This window comes from Nicotiana tabacum, chromosome 6, assembly GCF_000715075.1.
Source record: "Nicotiana tabacum cultivar K326 chromosome 6, ASM71507v2, whole genome shotgun sequence".
NCBI lineage: Eukaryota > Viridiplantae > Streptophyta > Magnoliopsida > Solanales > Solanaceae > Nicotiana > Nicotiana tabacum.
This window is the reverse complement of record NC_134085.1, coordinates 172,305,086-172,324,619: the sequence shown is the minus strand read 5'-3', so window position 1 is coordinate 172,324,619 and position 19,534 is coordinate 172,305,086. Positions and strand designations below refer to the sequence as shown.

At 38.9% G+C, this 19,534-nt stretch overlaps 1 protein-coding gene and 1 long non-coding RNA gene across 5 annotated transcripts; both read right to left on the bottom strand.

Moving 5' to 3' along the window:
- Window positions 1-7,184: 7,184 nt before the first annotated feature.
- Window positions 7,185-9,495, bottom strand: LOC107808855 (uncharacterized). Its single transcript, XM_016633418.2, has 2 exons — window positions 9,060-9,495; window positions 7,185-7,938 (listed from the first exon to the last, which is right to left on the bottom strand). Exons 1-2 carry the CDS (start codon window positions 9,275-9,277, stop codon window positions 7,485-7,487), a joined length of 672 nt encoding a protein of 223 aa, XP_016488904.1. The 5' UTR covers window positions 9,278-9,495; the 3' UTR covers window positions 7,185-7,484.
- A 3,935-nt stretch (window positions 9,496-13,430) lies between these two features.
- On the bottom strand, window positions 13,431-19,310 carry LOC107808856 (uncharacterized). 4 transcript variants are annotated; one of them, XR_012710958.1, is made up of 7 exons: window positions 18,624-19,300; window positions 16,372-16,545; window positions 14,558-15,861; window positions 14,200-14,248; window positions 13,969-14,109; window positions 13,800-13,829; window positions 13,431-13,667 (listed from the first exon to the last, which is right to left on the bottom strand). It is a non-coding gene; the product is annotated as an uncharacterized LOC107808856 (long non-coding RNA). The 4 variants fall into 4 exon arrangements; XR_012710956.1 differs by having other exon boundaries at window positions 13,431-14,109; window positions 14,558-14,654; window positions 15,792-15,861; window positions 16,372-18,917; window positions 19,112-19,310; XR_012710957.1 differs by having other exon boundaries at window positions 13,800-14,109; window positions 18,624-19,301.
- Window positions 19,311-19,534: the final 224 nt, after the last annotated feature.

Here is a 19,534-nt window from a genome sequence, read left to right as displayed (position 1 = left end):
CTCATATTTATTGTGTTCTATTCATTGTTCTTCATTTATTGCTTATTATTGACCATAAAGAGCCGCCTTTGATCTGTTTATAACTGTTACTCACCATCGACCACGTCCGATAGCTCTCAATCGAGCTTCAGACTCGACCCCGAGGCCCTCCAATAGGCAAGCTCGAGGCCCCGATTGACAGCGATTCGGTTTGATTAACACCACGTTCTTAAGCTCTTATTTCGATTCTAAGTCTTTCACATAGCACCAATTGCCTAACAACTAGCATAAAATAGATCACATACTTTTAGAACCACTAAATCAAATTTAATTGTAATTATCATTTTCACGGTAAATAGTTTGGTGCCCATCGTGAGGCTAAAAGTAATAGTGATTATTTTCTTGCTGGTTTAGCTACATAACGCAAGTTATCTTTCACGCTTTTTCTTGCCCAAGATCTTTGATTTCCGGTCAAAATGTCCGACTTAATGAACAACAATCTTGAGAACCACGAAGAAAATGGTGTAGATGTTCCAGGTGCTGGTGTACAATCACGAAACCCTAAGAACGCACCAGAACCGATTCCCGTGGACGCGGTCTCACGCGATGCTCAACACGTCGATGTAAGCTCACACACTAACAGGAGCGTGCACCAAGGAGACCAACAAGAATCTCAGGAAACCCCAGCTAGGGAAGAATGGGAGGTTAGCCTTCACGTTATTTTTGAAATGTTGTAGGCACAACAGCTAGCGATTGCTCAGCTGCAAAGTCACCAGAAAACTCCCAGCATAGTTGCGCCGGGGATGGCTCCCCCGGCCGAGCAGGTACCGGAGAGGCCAAGCAACAAAAAGACGGTAGCCGACCCCGCCATTGTAAAGATGCTCGAGGACCTCACCAAAGAGGATCGAATCGGGCGGGAAGAAGGTAGAAGCCAACGACAAAAAGGTCGAGACCTACAACTCCAGGGTCGACCAGATTCCGGACGCACCCCCGATCCTGAAAGGTGTGGATTCGAAGAAGTTCATACAAAGGTCGTTCCTAGAGGAAGCGACTCCAAAACCTATTCCAAAAAAGTTCAAAATGCCATACCTCCCAAAATACAACGGGACCTCAGACCCCAATGAGCACGTTACTGCTTACACTTGCGCAGTAAAGGGAAACGACCTAAAGGACGATGAGATCGAGTCCGTCTTACTAAATAAGTTCGGGGAAACACTCTCAAATGGGGCCATGATGTGATATAACAACCTAGCTCCTAACTCCACAGACTCATTCTCTATGTTGGCCGATTCTTTCATAAAGGCACATGCCGATGCCATCAAAGTAGCGACAAGGAAGTCTGACGTCTTCAAGATCAAGCAGAGGGGGAACGAGATGCTGCGAGAGTTCATATCTCGCTTTCAAATGGAACAAATGGAACTACAACCAGTCTCCGACGACTGGGCAGTACATGCCTTCACTCAAGGCCTGAATGAGCGAAGCTCACTGGCTTTGAAGCAAGTGAAACAGAATCTGGTCGAATACCCCAATGTGACCTGGTCAGAGCCCACAACCGATATCAGTCAAATATCAGGGTCAAGGACGACCAACTAAGAGCCCCCTCGGGCTCGGTATACCCAAGCAGGCTTATGTAAAAGGAGCCGAAGCCAAAGAAAGAAAGGTACCAGCCATATACCGAAGATAGGAGAAACGCCCCGAGGCGTAACATACCCCGCACTGATCAAAGAATGAACCGAGTCCAAAATCCCCAGGGACTCATCTACAGAGCTAGATTCGACAGAAACACGGGGCCAATAGAGGCACCTCGCTTGTCGAAATACAACTTCAACGTAGATGTATCAGACATCATGTTCTCCATAAGTAAAATCAGAGATGCCAGGTGGCCCAGGCCTATGCAATCAGATCCTTCGCAAAGAAATCATAACTTAGTTTGTGAGTTTCACAACACGCATGGCCACAAGACCGGGGATTGCCACCAGCTCCGAGAGGAAGTGGCCAAACTACTCAGTAAATGTTACCTTCGAGAATTCCTCAATAATCGGGCCAAAAACCAGTTCCGGGAAAGAGAAGCGGCCAAGAAGAACGAAGCGAATGAGCTACAACACATCATCCACATGATCGTGGGAGGCATTGATGCCCCCACAAGAGCCCATGATGAGAAAAACAAAAATATCCATCACCAGAGAAAAGAGAACTCGGGATTACATACCCGAGGACGCCCTCACATTCAACGATGAGGACGCAGAGACCTTGTCTCAGCCCCACAAAGATGCACTGGTAATCTCTTTTCTTGTAAATACATTTCAGATTAAACGTGTACTTGTGGATCCATGCAGCTCGACCAACATTATCAGGTCGAGGGTGGTAGAGAAGCTTGGACTGCTTGACCAAATCGTACCCACCTCTCGAGTCCTCAACGGATTCAACATGCCGAGCGAAACAACAAAAGGGAAAATCACCCTTCCAGTCAACGTGGCCGGCACAATCCAAAATGCCAAAGTCCATATCATCGAGGGAGACATGAGGTACAATGCGTTGCTCGGAAGGCCGTGGATACTCTGCATGAGAGCAGTACCATCCACCCTCTATCAAATGATGAAGTTCCCCACGAAGGATGGGATTAAGACCGTCTACGGGGAATAACATGCGGCAAAAGAAATGTTTGCAGTACACGATGTGGCTCCGGCACCGGTACCTCCACCTTCGAAGGAGCCAAAGGATAAGCAAATAGTAAAATAGCAATAACAAACTACACTCCCAGCTATCCCCAACTAAGCAAAGTGGGAAACCGTACCACGTTCTTATCACAGGCGACTGAAACGTATCAGGGCCCGAAATACCGCCGGCACACTCTACGCTAAGGTATGACCGTATCCTCTCTCTTTCAATTATATTCTATGCTGATCTGAGTGTAGGTATCTGATCGGAATGGCCAAAACACTCTCCAACTTGAAGGCCTTAGGTTTCGAAAAGCATGCGTTGCACTCTTTTCCTTCGATCGGGTTTATATCCCAAAAAGGGTTTTACCGGCAAGGTTTTAATAAGGCAACACCTACATGCTACCTAAGGAATATCCAACAAGTATTCAAGGCTTCTTTTGCAACCAACCTCAAATACTGGGGGCCATGCCCCCGGAAGGTCACCTACTCGGAGAAGCCAAGATACGCCAAACGGGGGGCTCAATAGAAAAGTAATGTACCGGGACAAACGGTCGAATGAACCGTGTCCGCATAGAACAACCGATCCGCAACAACAAAAACATGTATACTTGTACCAAGTGATCAAAGAATAATTCCCAAAAGCATTTTGCATTTCAAGGAAGCTCGACATTTTTGCAAAAAATGGCCCCCAAAGCCGAAAGACGCCCCGAACACTTGGGGACTGACGTCAACTACTTTAAACAATGCGACGTCCGGGTCGGAGCTCCTAACTTATAAGCCCTCGATGAGGCAACATCAAGATCACAAAGTGGCTCCAGAGCCAAAAACGTCTCGAACACTCAGGGACTGGCATTAAATACTTAAGACCACATGACCTCCGGGTCGGGAACTCCGAAATCGTAAGCCCTCAATGAGGCAATACCGAGTCTACAAGTAATGGCTCCAGAGCCAACAAAACCCTCGATGACTCAGGGACTGTCGTCAATCGCCATCTCCATCGACTTACCAAAACTCAAGGTAGTAAGGCTATATGCGGGCAGCCTCGGTCTCGTAAGACCTACATAAGGCAACAACAACATCTGTAAGACTTCGAGCAAGGCATGAACAATGTAAGACTTCGAGCAAGGCATGAACAATGTCGACATCTGTAACTCAACATCTCTTTTTGTGGAGCTTTGGACTCAACAACTTGTCCAGAGTTTGTTCGAGTCATACGACATTGTCGGGTTGTTGTATCCTGGAGGGGACAAGTCAAGAGTACTACTGTTGGACCGGTGAAGATGCTACGCAGTGGGCTTGAATCTCCTTAAAGAGAGCGAGATATCCGCGCCTCAACCCGAAGAATATTTATTTATTTTTCTTCATCTTATTTTTCAACTGTAATTACTTGTAATATCACCAACATATTATAGCATTGCAAATATTCAATTCAGATGCAGCTTTTATGTAATTTCATGATAATTGAAATGAAGAATTGACACAGTGAAGCAAATCAATTGGCAGGCAAGAGGAACGATATTCCTGTTCTTCTCATCACCATGAGGTAATGGAACGTTCGTAGTAATTTTAGCAATCCAGTTATGATTGAGAAAACCTCGTGCAGCGTATAGTAAATATAGCATTAGAAATTTCAAGCTGGTTCATAGTGAACAAGTCAACTGAAAGGCAGAGGAAGAGTAAGTTCCTTCTTTCAGAAACCAGATGGAAGGAGGAAAAGTAAATCAGAAAACAGCAAAAAGAAGAAGATAGCTGAGGCCTCACGGATGCAGATATCATGCCCTGCAATATAATTTAGTATAAGCTACATGAGGTTTTCCTTTCAATAATCAAGTTCTAGTATGGCAGTCAAATTAACGTGATGATTCTAGTAAAATAAACGATATATTCACAATGGCTTTATGCAGCTTGGAAACAGCATCTTCAACTGAGAATTTACAATCCTTCAGGAACCATAAAATCATCTCTTCCATTTATTCCCACCGGGAGATCTGTATATTCCCTTTCAAGTCTCTCCATTACATCCAGCACTAACGAGATGAATGGAGTGAACAGAGTTTCCAGCATTTAACTAAGAGTTTTCAACGAAAAGAGGCTACTTATCCTATCACATTCAGTAGATCATTTCCCTAATCTCATTGAATTAGCAATAGGTATCTCATAATGTTTCATGGAATCGCTTATTCATTTGAGAACATTTCTATCGCTTGTCCCAAAGTCTGATACACATTCAGAACCTTGCGGATAATTACTCCAAAACCATAGTATATCAAATGCTTTCAAAGACGTTAGACAACTGAAAATCATTACAGAGAAATTTTAGAGCCTAAGAGGCTGAGAATAAGATGAACAATGAAGGTCGAGAAACTTAAGCTTGTTGAAGAGCTCTGATCACGCCCAACTATGCCTTATAAAAGGACAATGCGGACGTTGCAAATATAACCCGAGTATTACGCCCAGGGTCGAATCCACAGAGAGTTAACCTATCAATTCACTATCTTTAGACCCACTAAACTCTTCAGAACCAGCTTCCCAAATGTTTGAATCACAAGTTGATGGTTTCTATAGTAACTAAAATTGCAAGTAAATTAAACAGCTGTAAACTAAAGTGCTAAGGTTGTAAACAATGATGAGAAAAAGCTAAGGTAAAGATTTCCCCTATTGATGGAATCTCTTCTGTTTATGCGTCATACAAATTTACCAACACACCTCTATCAATCATGAACACTTTTCTTACCGTAAATCTCTCCCGAGTAATCACAGTCATATACTATTGCACTCTCCCGAGATACACTAGCTAGCTTTAATTAACACAGTTCACTTAAGATTGCACCCAAGGCTTCGTTATCCCTAATCCCGCCTTTAAACCCGCAGTTATAGATTCCTCTTATACTTTAGGAGTGGTGTTATTCAACAATAACCTAAATATGCACTCTCTCCCGAGTTATGCACACTAAATAGGCACAGCTAATTGAGGATCCTGTCAATTAACTACAACAAGAACATAGTTGAATAAATAAAGATTGAAACTAGCAATTTGTATTCACATAAACAAGAAGTTCATCCCCCAATAGGTTCCATCAAAACCTTAGACAAAAGATTTAGCTACTCATAACTATGGGTAAATAAACTAAAACAATGTTCATCATAAAACTTGCAAGAAACATAAAGAGAAGAAGAAACCAAGATGTTTTGGGTGATCTCTCACACTTGTTCTTCTTCCAAAACTACTCTCCAAAACAATACATGCCTCTCTTAGGCGGAGTCTAGTGTTTAAAATAGGGTTTTGGGCTTAAAATCCCGTGTTTTGCACTTTAGTCCCTGAAATTTCCGCCTCCTGCCGCGGTTCTACAGCGGTCGCGGTCAAACCGCGGTCAAACATGGCCTCTGCTGCTTCAATTGTCTGCGAGCAGCCCTCACCGCGGTCCTGCCGCGGTCGCGGTAAAACCACGATATTTCATCCTGTTCCGTTTGGAATATGGAAAAACGTAAAACATGAAAGTTGTAGCCCTATGAGTTAGATTTCCAACCATATATTATGGAGCCCAAATGGTATTCTGAGTAAAAAGTTATGTCTATTTTACTAGACAGTGCGCAATATGCCTCTTCGAGTTTTCGTTTTGTTGTTTTATCATCCGTTGATCCCCGAACGCGATCCCGGCTTAATTCCTTGAGCTCTTACTCAGACTTCAAAGCTCAAAACCACTTAAATTTATTCCATAACATCTATATAGCTCGGAATCACACCTACAAGGCATAAAACACACAATTAGTGCAAAACACTAGCGATTAAAGCGCAAACTCAACTAAAGTGCAATAAATTAGAGTGTAATAATAGACTAAAATACGTAATTATTGCCTATCATCAAGCTCCTTCTAAGATGACATGTTTGTAGTTAGTACTCTTAACTTTGTAACATTGTGAAAGATGGTCTAAATTCTCTAGCACACTAACAATGTTGAATAGATAGTTAAGGTTCAAGTCGTTCACTCAAGAAAGCAAATAAAGGATCAGCAAATTGACTTCTTGAAGAACCGAAGCAGATACCTAGCATAAATGTAAGCAGTCAAACATCACTCCTATCTATTCAACAACTGAAAAGCCCAAAGACATTTCATATCCTCTAGTGAATTGAGCATATACGTACCAACACGATTTAGATTAGGTGAATTTTGAGAATCTTTTCACTATAAGAATGACTTTTTTAATTTTGACAAGTTAGAATAAATATGAGGTTTATTGGTAATGAGTTGGGAATTCAATCTGGGATAATATTGCATCACTAATTGAACAAGTTAAACACGTCCTTAAATAAATATATACCCAGTTAGAAAATCTTCTATATTATAATACTTCCTACGTAATTTACCTTCTTTTTTTAATCTAATATAACATGGTATCCGGGCCAGTTTGCACAGGATATTCGCTACCTCCCACTAACACTAGGTACCCGATAACTCTGCCTATCAAGGTTCTAGTTTGTCTTTAAAAAAAATTGTGAAATTCAATCCCGGAAATGGTTTTGACTAAAGCCAAGCTTGAGCGGAGAAAGTCAACACAGATAAACATTTTGGGATAAAGTACAAGAATAACACGCATGGTAATGCCAAAGTTCTTTATCAAGGGAATTACAGTTATCCACTCTGTTTTTTGAAGAATTGATCACAGTTCCATTAAACCATAATAGAAGTGCCAAATATACAGAACATGAGCATCATCAACTGTCGTTTGGATTCATGTTATTTTTTTAATTCAATATGTACATAAAGCAACCTTTCATGCCTCTCTGGTCTCTATAAGGGATGCTTACAACAACGATCGAAGAAGCTTCAAGCTCACGCTCAAAATCAGTATGCAGCAACTAGATTGGATTCACAACCACTTGCTCTAGATCCAGTGACATCAACCCAAACTTCATTGACACGCCCAATGATCCGGAAGGGAGAATTATACTGCGCTATAGAGTAGGCATATTCACTTGTAGAAGTAGTGGAGTTTGCCCATGGAGATCTACTCAAGCTCAATGCCAGTTTCTGAGCTTCTTTAACGATATTGCCATCTCTTGCAAATCCTGAAAACTTCCTAACAGCAATGCAATGACTAGTCCATGGATCAGGTTGAAGGTTCAGTTCCGGAAGGGGAAGAGGTGGATCAGTTTGGAACTTCACAGGCAAATACAGTTTAACAAAGTACGCTGATGAGTGAAGAGGACCAGCTCCCGGGACAATACTTGTCAAAATTGGCTTTGTCATATAAATACGAGAAAAGTTCAAATTTGCACCTTGGATGAACTGGAACAATCTGTACGACAATGAGGGAACACATAAGAAATTCAAATGTAAGCTTTCAATTCATCTACACAAACTTGAACTCTGCTAATATCATAGCCAGTCCCAAACTTAGATAAAGTAGGAGGGATGTGGAGGTCATTTGCCAGCTTAAAAATAGTTAAATTATGTTAGATCCTCTGAATACTACAGTTGTTGAGACGTATTCACCTAGACACGTCACCTCAAATAGAACATAATTAATATAGAGGATTTATATTGCTGATCCAAACCACTTCGCGAGTTTCTTGTGCATTGGTCATTACAACTGTATTTGTTCGTATTTGCAACCAAAACTGAGTAATGCCAACTAAAAGAATGTCTCTAAATCTTCATATGCCATTAGAAGAGCCACAAACCTACCTCTGCCACCATTTACTAGAAGCAAATATTCTCTGGTGATTAGGTGGCAATTTTTATTTAGCATATATCATTAGGTAACTGGTTCAGAGATATAGATCTGTAGCAGCACTAATGGCTCGAGAAACAGAAGAAAGAACGAAGCATATAGTTGATAGTGTGTTTAGAAGATAATCTAAAGGTCAAATTGACATCAGAAGACCTCAGTAGTCTATAGTATTTATCTGCCAATAAGACGCTCATATACCTCTCATACTAAAACTTGTCACAGCTTGCTAGTCATAGAAAAATGTATTCTTGATTAGATACTTCCATTTTGACACATGCAAAGCCCACAAATATCTTTTTTTTCCCCTTTCCAATAGAGACTTCAAAACTTCTAAGTAGTCTATTTATTACAACAACAACAGACCCATTATAATACCAATTATAATACCACAGGTAGGGTGTGGGGAGTGGTGTGTAGGCAGACCTTACACCTACCTAGAGGGATAGAGAGGTCGTTTCCAATAGACCCTCGGCTGACAAGGAAGAAGAGGGTTGAAGAAGAAGAAAGAGGGTAAAATGATGTCCGAGTAAAGTCCACAAGGGAAATTGGTGTACAAAATTAAGCATCATACAAGAAGAAGAAAAGGGGAAAGATTGTTAACCCTCAATATAGGTAACTCCAATTGGCGTAACCAGTGAAAATTACCCATTTAAGAAGCAATTACAAAAAATTAGAAAAGGGGGTACCTGTGAAAACCATCTCTGGTGGCTTTTTCGAAGGAGATTTCGTTGACGGGTGCCGTCATCCATACCGACTCCCTGTAAAGTCTGATCTCAAAATTTGATTCAGAGTGCACCACTGTATACTCTGGTGATTCGATCGCTTTGCACAAATCCGTTGAAAACGCAATAGTTGTGGCCGATAGGATTATTATTAAAGCATTTTTCAAGCTTGACTTTGCCATTTTCTGGCAGGAAGGTAAAACTTTCAGTGATAATTTACGATTTATCAGCTTCTTTCGAGGAAATTTCACTCGGGACCTCAATGCCTCGGTTTACAATTTCTGGATTTATGATTTAACCCCTAAAGTTTAATCTTCGTTAATATTGTGCTAAAATTGTCATCAAGCAGTTTCCTGATGCATTTTGCTCCTTAAATTGGCTGTTTCTGCACAACTGAGTGTCTTCGTGCAAGCATCGGAAAGAACGTCATGCATACATATAAAATTTATTGCGTCTAATCCATATAAAATTTGTATTAAATACAATTGGGTTAAATAATTAATTTGGGCTTTACAAGTTAAATTAGTTCATTTTATTATTTTCAAGCTCAAGGTCCATTTCATCTTAAAGCCCAGACTCATGTCACGTGTCAAGTGACATGGCATATCTAGTCAAACTGCAAATCAAAAAGATGACGCCACGTGTTAAATGATGTGGCAATCCAAGTCAAAAAGCAAGAACCAACCACATGCCGCCAAGTAGCTTAAATGACATGATCCAATCAGAATCAAGCAAGAGAGTTCATATGTAGCTGGACTGTCCATCCTCTACAACTATAAATAGAGAGGTTACATAACTCTCAGAAGAGATTCAGAGTTGGAGAAGAGCATTCCGCAATTGGTGAAGGCATCCACGAACAGAGAGATCAATCATCAAGTGCATAGTTCTTCAACAAAGGAGTGATCAACGGAGTTTTTTCCGGAGATCAACCCGAAACAACAAAGTGCTACTCAACGTTCTTGGCGATTAAATACATCACAAGGAGGTCTGCATCGTCCTACATTCAAGAAAGACGCTTCTCAAGCCCTCGAATCATGGAGAATTTTAGAAAGGAGAATCAAGGGATACATAGAATTATACTCACAAATATTTATCAATAAAATTTCTTTTTCTTCATATTATTTTTGTTGCAGTTTATTTTCCATACAATGAAAAATTTGTTGCGAACAAATTTTGGCACGCCCAGTGGGACCAATTCTGCCATTCATCTCTCCTTATTGCAAGTTGAAAACTACAAATTCATATCTACTGCTACAACGGCCTTCCGCAAGTGTGATGTTTCATACAAAGATGCTACTGTTGCCGCATCCGCTAAGCTCAGTCATGTTGGCCCAATCACTCGAAGCAAGTTCAAGGCTAGTGGCTTGGATGGATCCGAATACTTCGCCTCTTTGGAGATGGCAAAGAAGAGCAGATCTCATATGATGTTCGCGAACCGCAATCTCTGGGGGCAACACCCCATTCTCACCGTTTGACGAACTTTCTCAAACATGCTCAAACCTTGGCGAATTTGAGGATTTGGTGGATTCTTCAGTTTCAACGAAAGTCAATGCCTTGATGACTGACGCAACTAACGTGGATGAAAAGTTCACCATGATGGAACAAACTATAGAGGTCTTGAAGAAATCTGTTGAAGATAAAGACCTTCAAATTGCTCAACTCATGAACAAATTGGAGGCCTATGCACCTGGAGAGTCGAGTCATGTCCCTCCTCATTCACCTGTCTTCAACTCCCAAAAATTAGCTGTTGAGGAATCATTTGCAAAGCTAAACATTCAAAAGGAAAAGCAATCCACTTCAGTTGCGGCGTTATCTGTCCAACAATTGCAAGACATGATAACAAACACCATCAGAGCTCAATATGGCGGACCATCGCAAAGTTCGTTGTACTACTCTAAGCCTTATACTAAGAGGATTGATTATTTAACCATGCCAACCAATTATCAACCACCAAAGCTGCATCAATTTGATGGCAAAGGGAACCCAAGACAACATATTGCCCACTTTGTCGAGACTTGTAGCAATGCTGGAACGCATGGTGAGTTGGTAAAACAATTTTTTCGTTCTCTGAAGGGAATGCATCTGACTGGTACGTTGACTTGGAACCCGAGTCCACTTATAGCTGGGAGCAACTTGAGAAGGAATTTCTCAATCGTTTTTACAGTACCCAAAGAACTGTAAGCATGATATAGTCGACAGGCACCAAGCAAAGGAAGGACAAGCCCGTGGTGGATTACATTAATCGTTGGAGAAAATTAAGTTTGGACTGCAAAGATAGTCTTTTAGAAATATTTGTTGTGGAGATGTGCATTCAAGGAATGCATTGGGGCCTTTTGTACATCCTACAAGGGATCAAACCGCGAACTTTTGAAGAACTTGCAACACGAGCGCACGACATGGAGTTAAGCATCGCAAGTCATGGAAAGGCACCTTCATTTGCTGATCAAAAGGAGTTCAAGAAAAATGTTGCATCAAAGAATCAATAGCGGTGAAAGCAACTTCTGTGAAGGTTACTACTAATCAAAAAGTGAAGGAGGATAAGACCCCGAGTCAATATCCCAAAGAGGAGAATCGTCCCACCTTGAAGGAATTAGAGGCGAAGGTTTATCCATTTCCAGATTCAGACGTACCCACAATCCTTGATGAACTGTTGGACAAGAAAGTCATCGATCTCCCTGAAAAAGGCTAGAGGAAATTGGCAAAGTTGGCGATCCGAAATACTACAAGTTTCATCGCGTCATTAGCCACCCTACAGAGAAATGCTTCGTCTTAAAGGAGAAAATCATGGCTCTTGTAAGTGAAGGAAAAATCATCATAGACATGGATGAAACAACAGAAGCAAATCATGCAAGTATCGCGCTCAAAGAAAAGAAGTGTTCAAGGTTGCAGAACGCGTCAAGTACCGCCTTCTAACAATTTGGAAGTTTCGAGCCCGTTGATGTTGATCTTCCAAGGAAAAATCTTGAAGGTTCACTAGAGCTTGACACTCAATTCAAAGACAAAGACGATGAGGGTTGGACTTTAGTCACTCACAAGAAACGAAAATATCAAGTAGCGTTGAGGCTACAACTTCCCAAGCCAAGAGCAAAAATAAGCGATGTGGATAAGCTACAACCACCAAGAATTGTTAAATCTTCTATTAACAAGAAGATTAACGGTGCCTTATCGCTGATGTTCCGAAAATCCATCACATTGCATTAATTCTTTCTTGGAAAATTCCTTCATGGTGGTCACGTTGGTCAACTCATATAGTTTCTAGTACTGATGAAACAAAGAAAAGCAACGATGAGCTTGCTCTAATTAAAACACAAGAACATCATGATAATGTAAAAGTTGTCACATATTGTGCAACAATTTCCTCTACAGATGATGACTTGTTACTTGGGTCTAAGACACATAACAAACCTTTATTCGTTGTAGGGGCCATTCGGGAATAACATCTCAATCGCATACTTGTTGATGACAGTTCGGCTATCAACATCATGCCAAAGATGGTGCTAAAACAGCTCGAGATCTCTATCGATGAGTTATCCAAAAGTAGCCTAACAATCCAAGGTTTCAACCAAGGAGGACAACGAGCCATAGGTATAATCCGCATGAGATTATCCATTGGTGAGATGAAGTCAAACACCCTGATTCATGTTAATGCTAAGACATCATACAACTTGTTGCTTGGACGTCCTTGGATTCCTGAGAATGGGGTGGTATCATCTACTTTGCATCAATGTCTGAAGTACATAAAGGATGGAGAGATAGTCAAAATTGATGCAGATCACTACAACAAAAAGGGGCTTTAGCGGCAATAAAAAAGAGCATTAGCGTCAATAACAATAGTTGTTGCATCATTTACCGGCTATTGATGTTTAGCCGATGAAGCCGGGGTCGGTAAAGCCTTTAGCGGCGTTTATCACAAAAGCTGGTAAAAGGTGTGACTTATTGCCACTAAATATCATTTGATTTAACGGCAATTGTTTGCAACAATTGTCATGACTGCTAAATCTAAGCTAAAACGGCTACTAATGCTCTTTCATTGTCCATTTTTATTGTCGCTAAATTAAAAAAAAAAAAAAAAGTGTCCCTAAAAGTCCATATCTTTAGCAGTAACTATTTTGTGGCAATAAGATTGGATAATATCCCTTCTGAAAAAGTATTAGTATGCCTTTTTAGCATCCATTTTAATGGCTAGTAAATTCAATCAAATTACCACTAAAAGTCATCTTTAGCAGCAATTATAATGACTACAATATCCCCCATGGAAACATCTTAAATTGGCGCTAAAAGTCACAAGTTATAATGGCAATAGTTTAGCCACCATTAATAATCGCTACTACATTCGTTCAAAATAGTTCCAAATAACATAACATATTAATATTAATTCATAAAAACATAATGTATCTCATTAAATCTTAACAAACAAAAGAAAGTACTAATCCAAAATATTAATCACTAACTTAAGACAAACTTATATTGTTGGAAATAAATAGCTAATGTCATTATATATGTCTAATCCCAACGAATAATAGTCTTCAAATATTTTTTGCAACTCTTCGTCATGTTGAAATCTTTGGCCCCCTAAATTATCGATCATCATAGTGTATGACGTGAAATTATAAAATAACTATGTTAATAGATGAAATATATGAGCACAGTAGATGTACGCATAAGCAAGCAAATCTTCTTCTTCTACTTTGCACACACACTTACCACGGAAACAGTGTTGTTTCACGGCACCATCTGCAGAAAGTGAATGGTCAGACTACATTCTATCATTTCTATTGGTATTAAATCGAGCATAATTGTAGCTACGCCAGTATGCTGCTAATTTCACTTACATTGAATATCGTAAGAAGTCTGAAGTATGAATAAGACTTACCTATACATGGTTACTTTCAAATTTATCTTTGTGCCATCACTTCCTAAATCACTATTTGGTTGGTATTTTGTAATTTGTGTTTCTATTCTTTCAAGCGGAAAGGTGAGAGCAAAGCCTCCCAGTGTAAGATGGTAGGTGTAGCTGGAAAATAATTTCATGTCACGATCGCAAAGGTCAGAGAATCAGATATAGAGAGGAAAGAAGTCATCAATATGCTGAGCTAGCACTTACGTGGAATCAAATAGGTCAATACCCGCAACAACACCTTGCAAGACCTCTTCTATAAAGATAAAAAATTTAATCCATTCAGCCACAAAAAAGTATATAATTATTAATTTAAATAGCCAAAAGTTTTCACAGCAGAAGGCAAGCGGGTTAAATCTGGTAGATTTTGAAGTTATTTCTTTAGACTAGCTATATAACAAACAAGCTCCTCTTCTATTTTCAAACACTATCAATCACTATGTTGGCATGCACCGGTAAGCAAATATTTTTCTGTGAGTGCAACAGTGAATGAGTGAAAGAAGAAGACCGACTAGAGAACACAGGAAGAGATGAACAAGGAATTGTAAACATTCAAGATGTCTACCTGGTAGTCCGAGGCCACTTATAAGACGTGGTTTTTCTTCAGGTAAACTATCCTGTCATCAGTAACACCATAGGCCACCAAAAACTTGAGTCTTCCACTGTATGCAAACAAGTGAAACCATTTACAGTGTACCAAATCCAATATAGGACCATTATAAGCATAACTAACAGAAACCCATTTCTCCGAAACTAACATTAGTTAAAATAAAAAGTTAGCATGAACATCGACCTTCAAGTGAAGAGACTGAATGAAGATGAGTGGCAATTTATGGACCTGAAGGAGATCATAAAGAAAATCTTTACACAATACAGAACCACCTATAACTAGATTACATGTATATCAAATGTGGCACTTGAACCGCTTAATGCACTCTCATGACATAAGCATCAGCACCAAACTACTCCAAGAAATGCAGGACCATAGATGATCCACAACTAATATTAAGAACCCATGTTATGGAATCTTCACTTTGGCTATATGCACCCGATTCGAGAGGGATGACGTGGGTGCAGGCTATCGATATGAACCTTCAAACAAACTAAAAACCTGATAAAAGTTTGACTCATGCGGCATTTGAGTCAAACTCAGATCAGTTTACACTTTACATTACATAAGGTGCTAAGTAGTCAACAGAGCTCCTTAAAGTATAAGGGGAATAGCACCCAAAGGTTTGGTCCAAGTAGAAGAGCACGAAATATGTGGTAGGCGCATGTGAAGAGTTTGGATTATGCCAGGGAACTAAGTTTAGTATTTAAGTGGAGAATTTTAGAGGAGAGAGCCCATTATCCACTAAGTTCCGAAGCTGGAAACAACAGATTTCTTCATTTGACTCACCAAAAAATTAGTACACGGGGAATAGATCTAAAGTAAATTGCTTATCAAGACATCTTACGATCAGAATCCTATCTTTATGCCCATTAGGTAAGTTCAAAAACAGCCTATCCTTGCCTTCCACATTCGTTTCAAGAGCAGAACTTCTTTAGAAGCAAAAGTATTTCCTGCCAAAAGAAAAAGAACAACAACAACAACAACAACCCCAGTAAAATCCCACAAGTGGGGTCTAGGGAGGGTGAAGTGTACGTAGACCTTACCCCTACCTAATGAAGGTAGAGAGGTTGTTTACGAAAGACCTTCGGCTCAAAAGAAGTGAAAATGAAGCAATAAACAGACAATAGCAACAACCAGGTCCAAAAGAAAAAGAACAGAAGCCTGAAATACCATAAGAGAACCATACCATAACAACACTAAGGAGGGGGTTGCGCTCTCCATGCTTTCCCCCAGTCCAAATCCACCGATCCAAAATCCTGCATTGACCAAAAAAAATTCTAAAGATTAATATGACATTTACAAGTGACCAAACAAATAAATATATAGACATGAGTCCTTTGAATATTTAACTAAAGTAAAATTCAGTGCAACAGAATCACTTGAAAAAGATGGCAGATCAGAAAGGACCAAGATCCCCTCTCTGATAATAGTTGTACGTGTTCAATTCTGCCAAAAAGTCTTTACCGTGAAAGGAAATTCATTAGTGGGTGCAAGATATTTTCAAATATAAAGATACACATGAAACAAAAGAACTTTCTCCGACATTATTGAAGATCAGTTTAGGCATGTCTTAGAAAAAGCTTAATACTTTGGATAGTAAAAATTCTAATTGATTTTATTCGTTATTAAGAGGGTTTCACTTATAATTGCCACATACTCTAGGTGTTTTTTGACCTACACTTTGGAATTACTAATAGGATTGGATTTCAGTTACAATTACGAATACAGTGGGAATAGAAGTAAATGTCCTCTAAGAGAGAACAAACCTTCTACATTCCTCCTAGCAACTTCTTGGGCACAACTTCGGCGCACTTCAACCCTAGAGCCTGCAACAATGGATCCAAACACTGCTCCATCCTTCTACTCATCAGTAGTTACAACACTTCTTGATGAGATTATGTATAGCAATACTGCAATATACTTGGTAGGTCTAACAACACCTGAATATAATTTTTTTTTAAAGAAAAGGAAATAGGAGAAGGAACAAATAGGATGAACATATGTACCCAGTTAGCAAGATGATATGATCACATTCTATTAATTATATATACATGACCAAGGAAACACCAAAACTACCCTCCTAAAACATATTGCAAGAAAAGTACAGTACATAATGACAATCTGGATGGATGCGCGTTGCTACATGTGACACTGCTTGCTGAACTTTAATAAATATATATGCAAATAATAATTACAAAATGAAATAGGGAATAATTATATTTGGACGACACCCCTTGACAAATGGAGTTGTTCCAATCCAGTGTCATTTCCATTCCTTGTCGTATGAAAAGTCAAGGTTTCAATTCCACATAAATGCTTCATGATATTTGTTTTTACAATTAACTAAATAAGAACCCAAAATGACACTAAACACCAACTATATCAGCAAAGATATTCTGCTGAATTCCAAGAAAACATGTGAAAAAGAAAACAAATACAATCATGGCTCTAAAGAAGCTTCATTAGTTAGGATAATAAAGTCTCAAAAATCAAGAACTCTTTTTTCTTTTCAATTGCTTAATATTATTTCCCTTAAAAAGAAAAACTACATTGATCGCTCATCTGTTCTCTAGCTTTTACATATTTCTGAGGACTCCATCTCAGACTCCACAATCCTTTTTTACCCTCAAGCCACCTATCACGTGTGATTCTCCAACAGAGGGTAGCTTTTTTTTTTAAATATGAAATAAGTATATTTTTAGATATCTGTTGGGATTAGTGTTAGTAATCTATGATTAGGGGCTTTGGAATGTAAAGATTTACTTTACAACTTTGCTTTGGAATGGAATGCGAACGTATATTTCATTCTAAAATATCATAATATGAGCCAGTTAAACAAAGATTAAGAAATATGAGTAGCATTTTATTCTAACCATGTAGTGCTTACCTTATCGGGATTTTAATTTGCAATCAGTTATGTGAGAAAAAATACACGGGAAAAACTATTATTGATATATTAACAATGATACAACAACAACAACAACAACCACCTAGTGGAATCCCACACGTGGCCTCTTAACTATAATCCCTTCACACCAATAGCCATTCTAATAGTGCAAGGATCAAAAGAGACCAACTAAGTATTCAGATGCTATATTCATAAGTTTTAGCATTACAACTTACAGCCTTGTTCAACAAAATCCTTCTATTCCGAAAGATGTGATACATCAAAGTAAACATAAATATGCGCAAGTAGCAAGTTTATCAGTAGCAATGACATCTCACTTAGATACATCAGATCTGCAACTATACAATGTGATACACAAACCTACTGCATAAAGGCAGTTGGAACTGCAGCCGCAATAGAAGTTTCAGATACTCTGACAACAGTGATAGGGGATATGCAATTTACCACCAGAAGTGAGGAAATCAGATTTCTTGTATGCAACATTGATATAAAAAGTACAAATTATGAACTCATCATACATATTGCATGTTTGAAACAGCTTCAATCATAATACCATTCTAAGAACCCCAATTTGGAATGTGAAACAATTTCAATCAATGGTGAACTTTTCCATTTAATGAAACAAGTAACTTAGCTGTTTGCCTCTATTGACAGATTTTTTGAACAACTATATCTATTTATACTTAAATTGCAACTCACATGTTTGCCTTTATTGAGAGTTTTTTGGAGTCTTAAGTGGATGGTTTAATGGAAAATAAGCTTAGATAATATTGTTTGCTTTGTGTTTTCTTTTTTTAGAGTACCATTCTGTACCCAACAGAGATAGTACTCAAACTTGCTTATGCATATATACTTTAAAAATTATCTATTCTATCTCAACTAAATTTTCAAAAAATTTAATTCTATGTATACATTGCTGTGATTTATTTCCCGCGGAAAATTCCCTAATTCATAAAATAATAGAGGAATAGCGGGGGAATCAATTCAATCAATCGACTATCAATCTAATAACAGCAAGATATCACAAACGATTTAGCAAACACAAAAAAAAACTATTCTTTTACAAATTCCAAAATGCCATAGTTGGATATCAAGAATCATAAATTGTACCTGGGTGAGCAGAATATTTGCGATAAAGACAAAAATGTGAAGGAGAAGAATAATTTTTGCAGCAATCTTGAAACCTACACGAAAAGAGAAGTTGAAGACGGGAAAAAAGTAAATTATAATACACTAATAATAAAGCATAAATTGGTAAATTCGTATGAGGGAAGTAACTTGAGCAACATTGAATAGTTGCAATTATTGTGCAAAAAACGAAGACAAAAGATAGGCAGGCAGTCACGGAATACTCGAAGAGCGCCGAAATTTTCTGGATCAATTACACCTTTCACCGTAACTTGCCTGCAGCCACCATATGTAGTGTTTCTCATTATAAAAGTTAAACCACTAATGTATGAAATTTGGGAAGAGAGAGGGAAAAAATCCTTGAAGAGCAGTTGGCGATTGATTTTTTGGTTAAAAAAATTATTGTAAATTGATTTCTAGCAACCTGCTGGGTAAGGAAGGAATTTACCTGAAGAAGAAGAGAAAGTTACCAGGGATTTGGGAAGAAGATAGGCGGAGCTGTGGCAGGCCGGAGACTGTGGCAAGCCGAGTCCAGTGATAGGTTTCCGTACAACAACAACAACAGCAACAACAACAACAACAAACAAAGTGTAATTGCAGAAGTGGGGTCTGGGGAGGATAATATGTACGCAGACCTTAGCTCAACAAGAGGCACTATATTAGTACTATCAATATATTCATAATAAAACAACATAAAATACCATAAAAACCATAATATAACATAAATACCATAAAAAATAAAGTAACAACAATATAAGAGATATAGGAAATACGAGAAAGATGTAAGGTATTAATACACAAAAGATAAAGCACATCATCAATAGTTGATCAATAGCATTCTAAGACTAATTTCTAACTGGCTAGTCTCACTCTAGTGCGCTGTAAAAAAGACA

Bases quoted from the DNA above. Each gene is read 5' to 3' on its own strand.
- LOC107808855 (XM_016633418.2), bottom strand. From the start codon at position 9,277: ATGGCAAAGTCAAGCTTGAAAAATGCTTTAATAATAATCCTATCGGCC. The intron at 7,939-9,059 runs GTACCCCCTTTT...ATTGTCGTACAG, and splicing joins ACCAGAGATGGTTTTCACAG to ATTGTTCCAGTTCATCCAAG.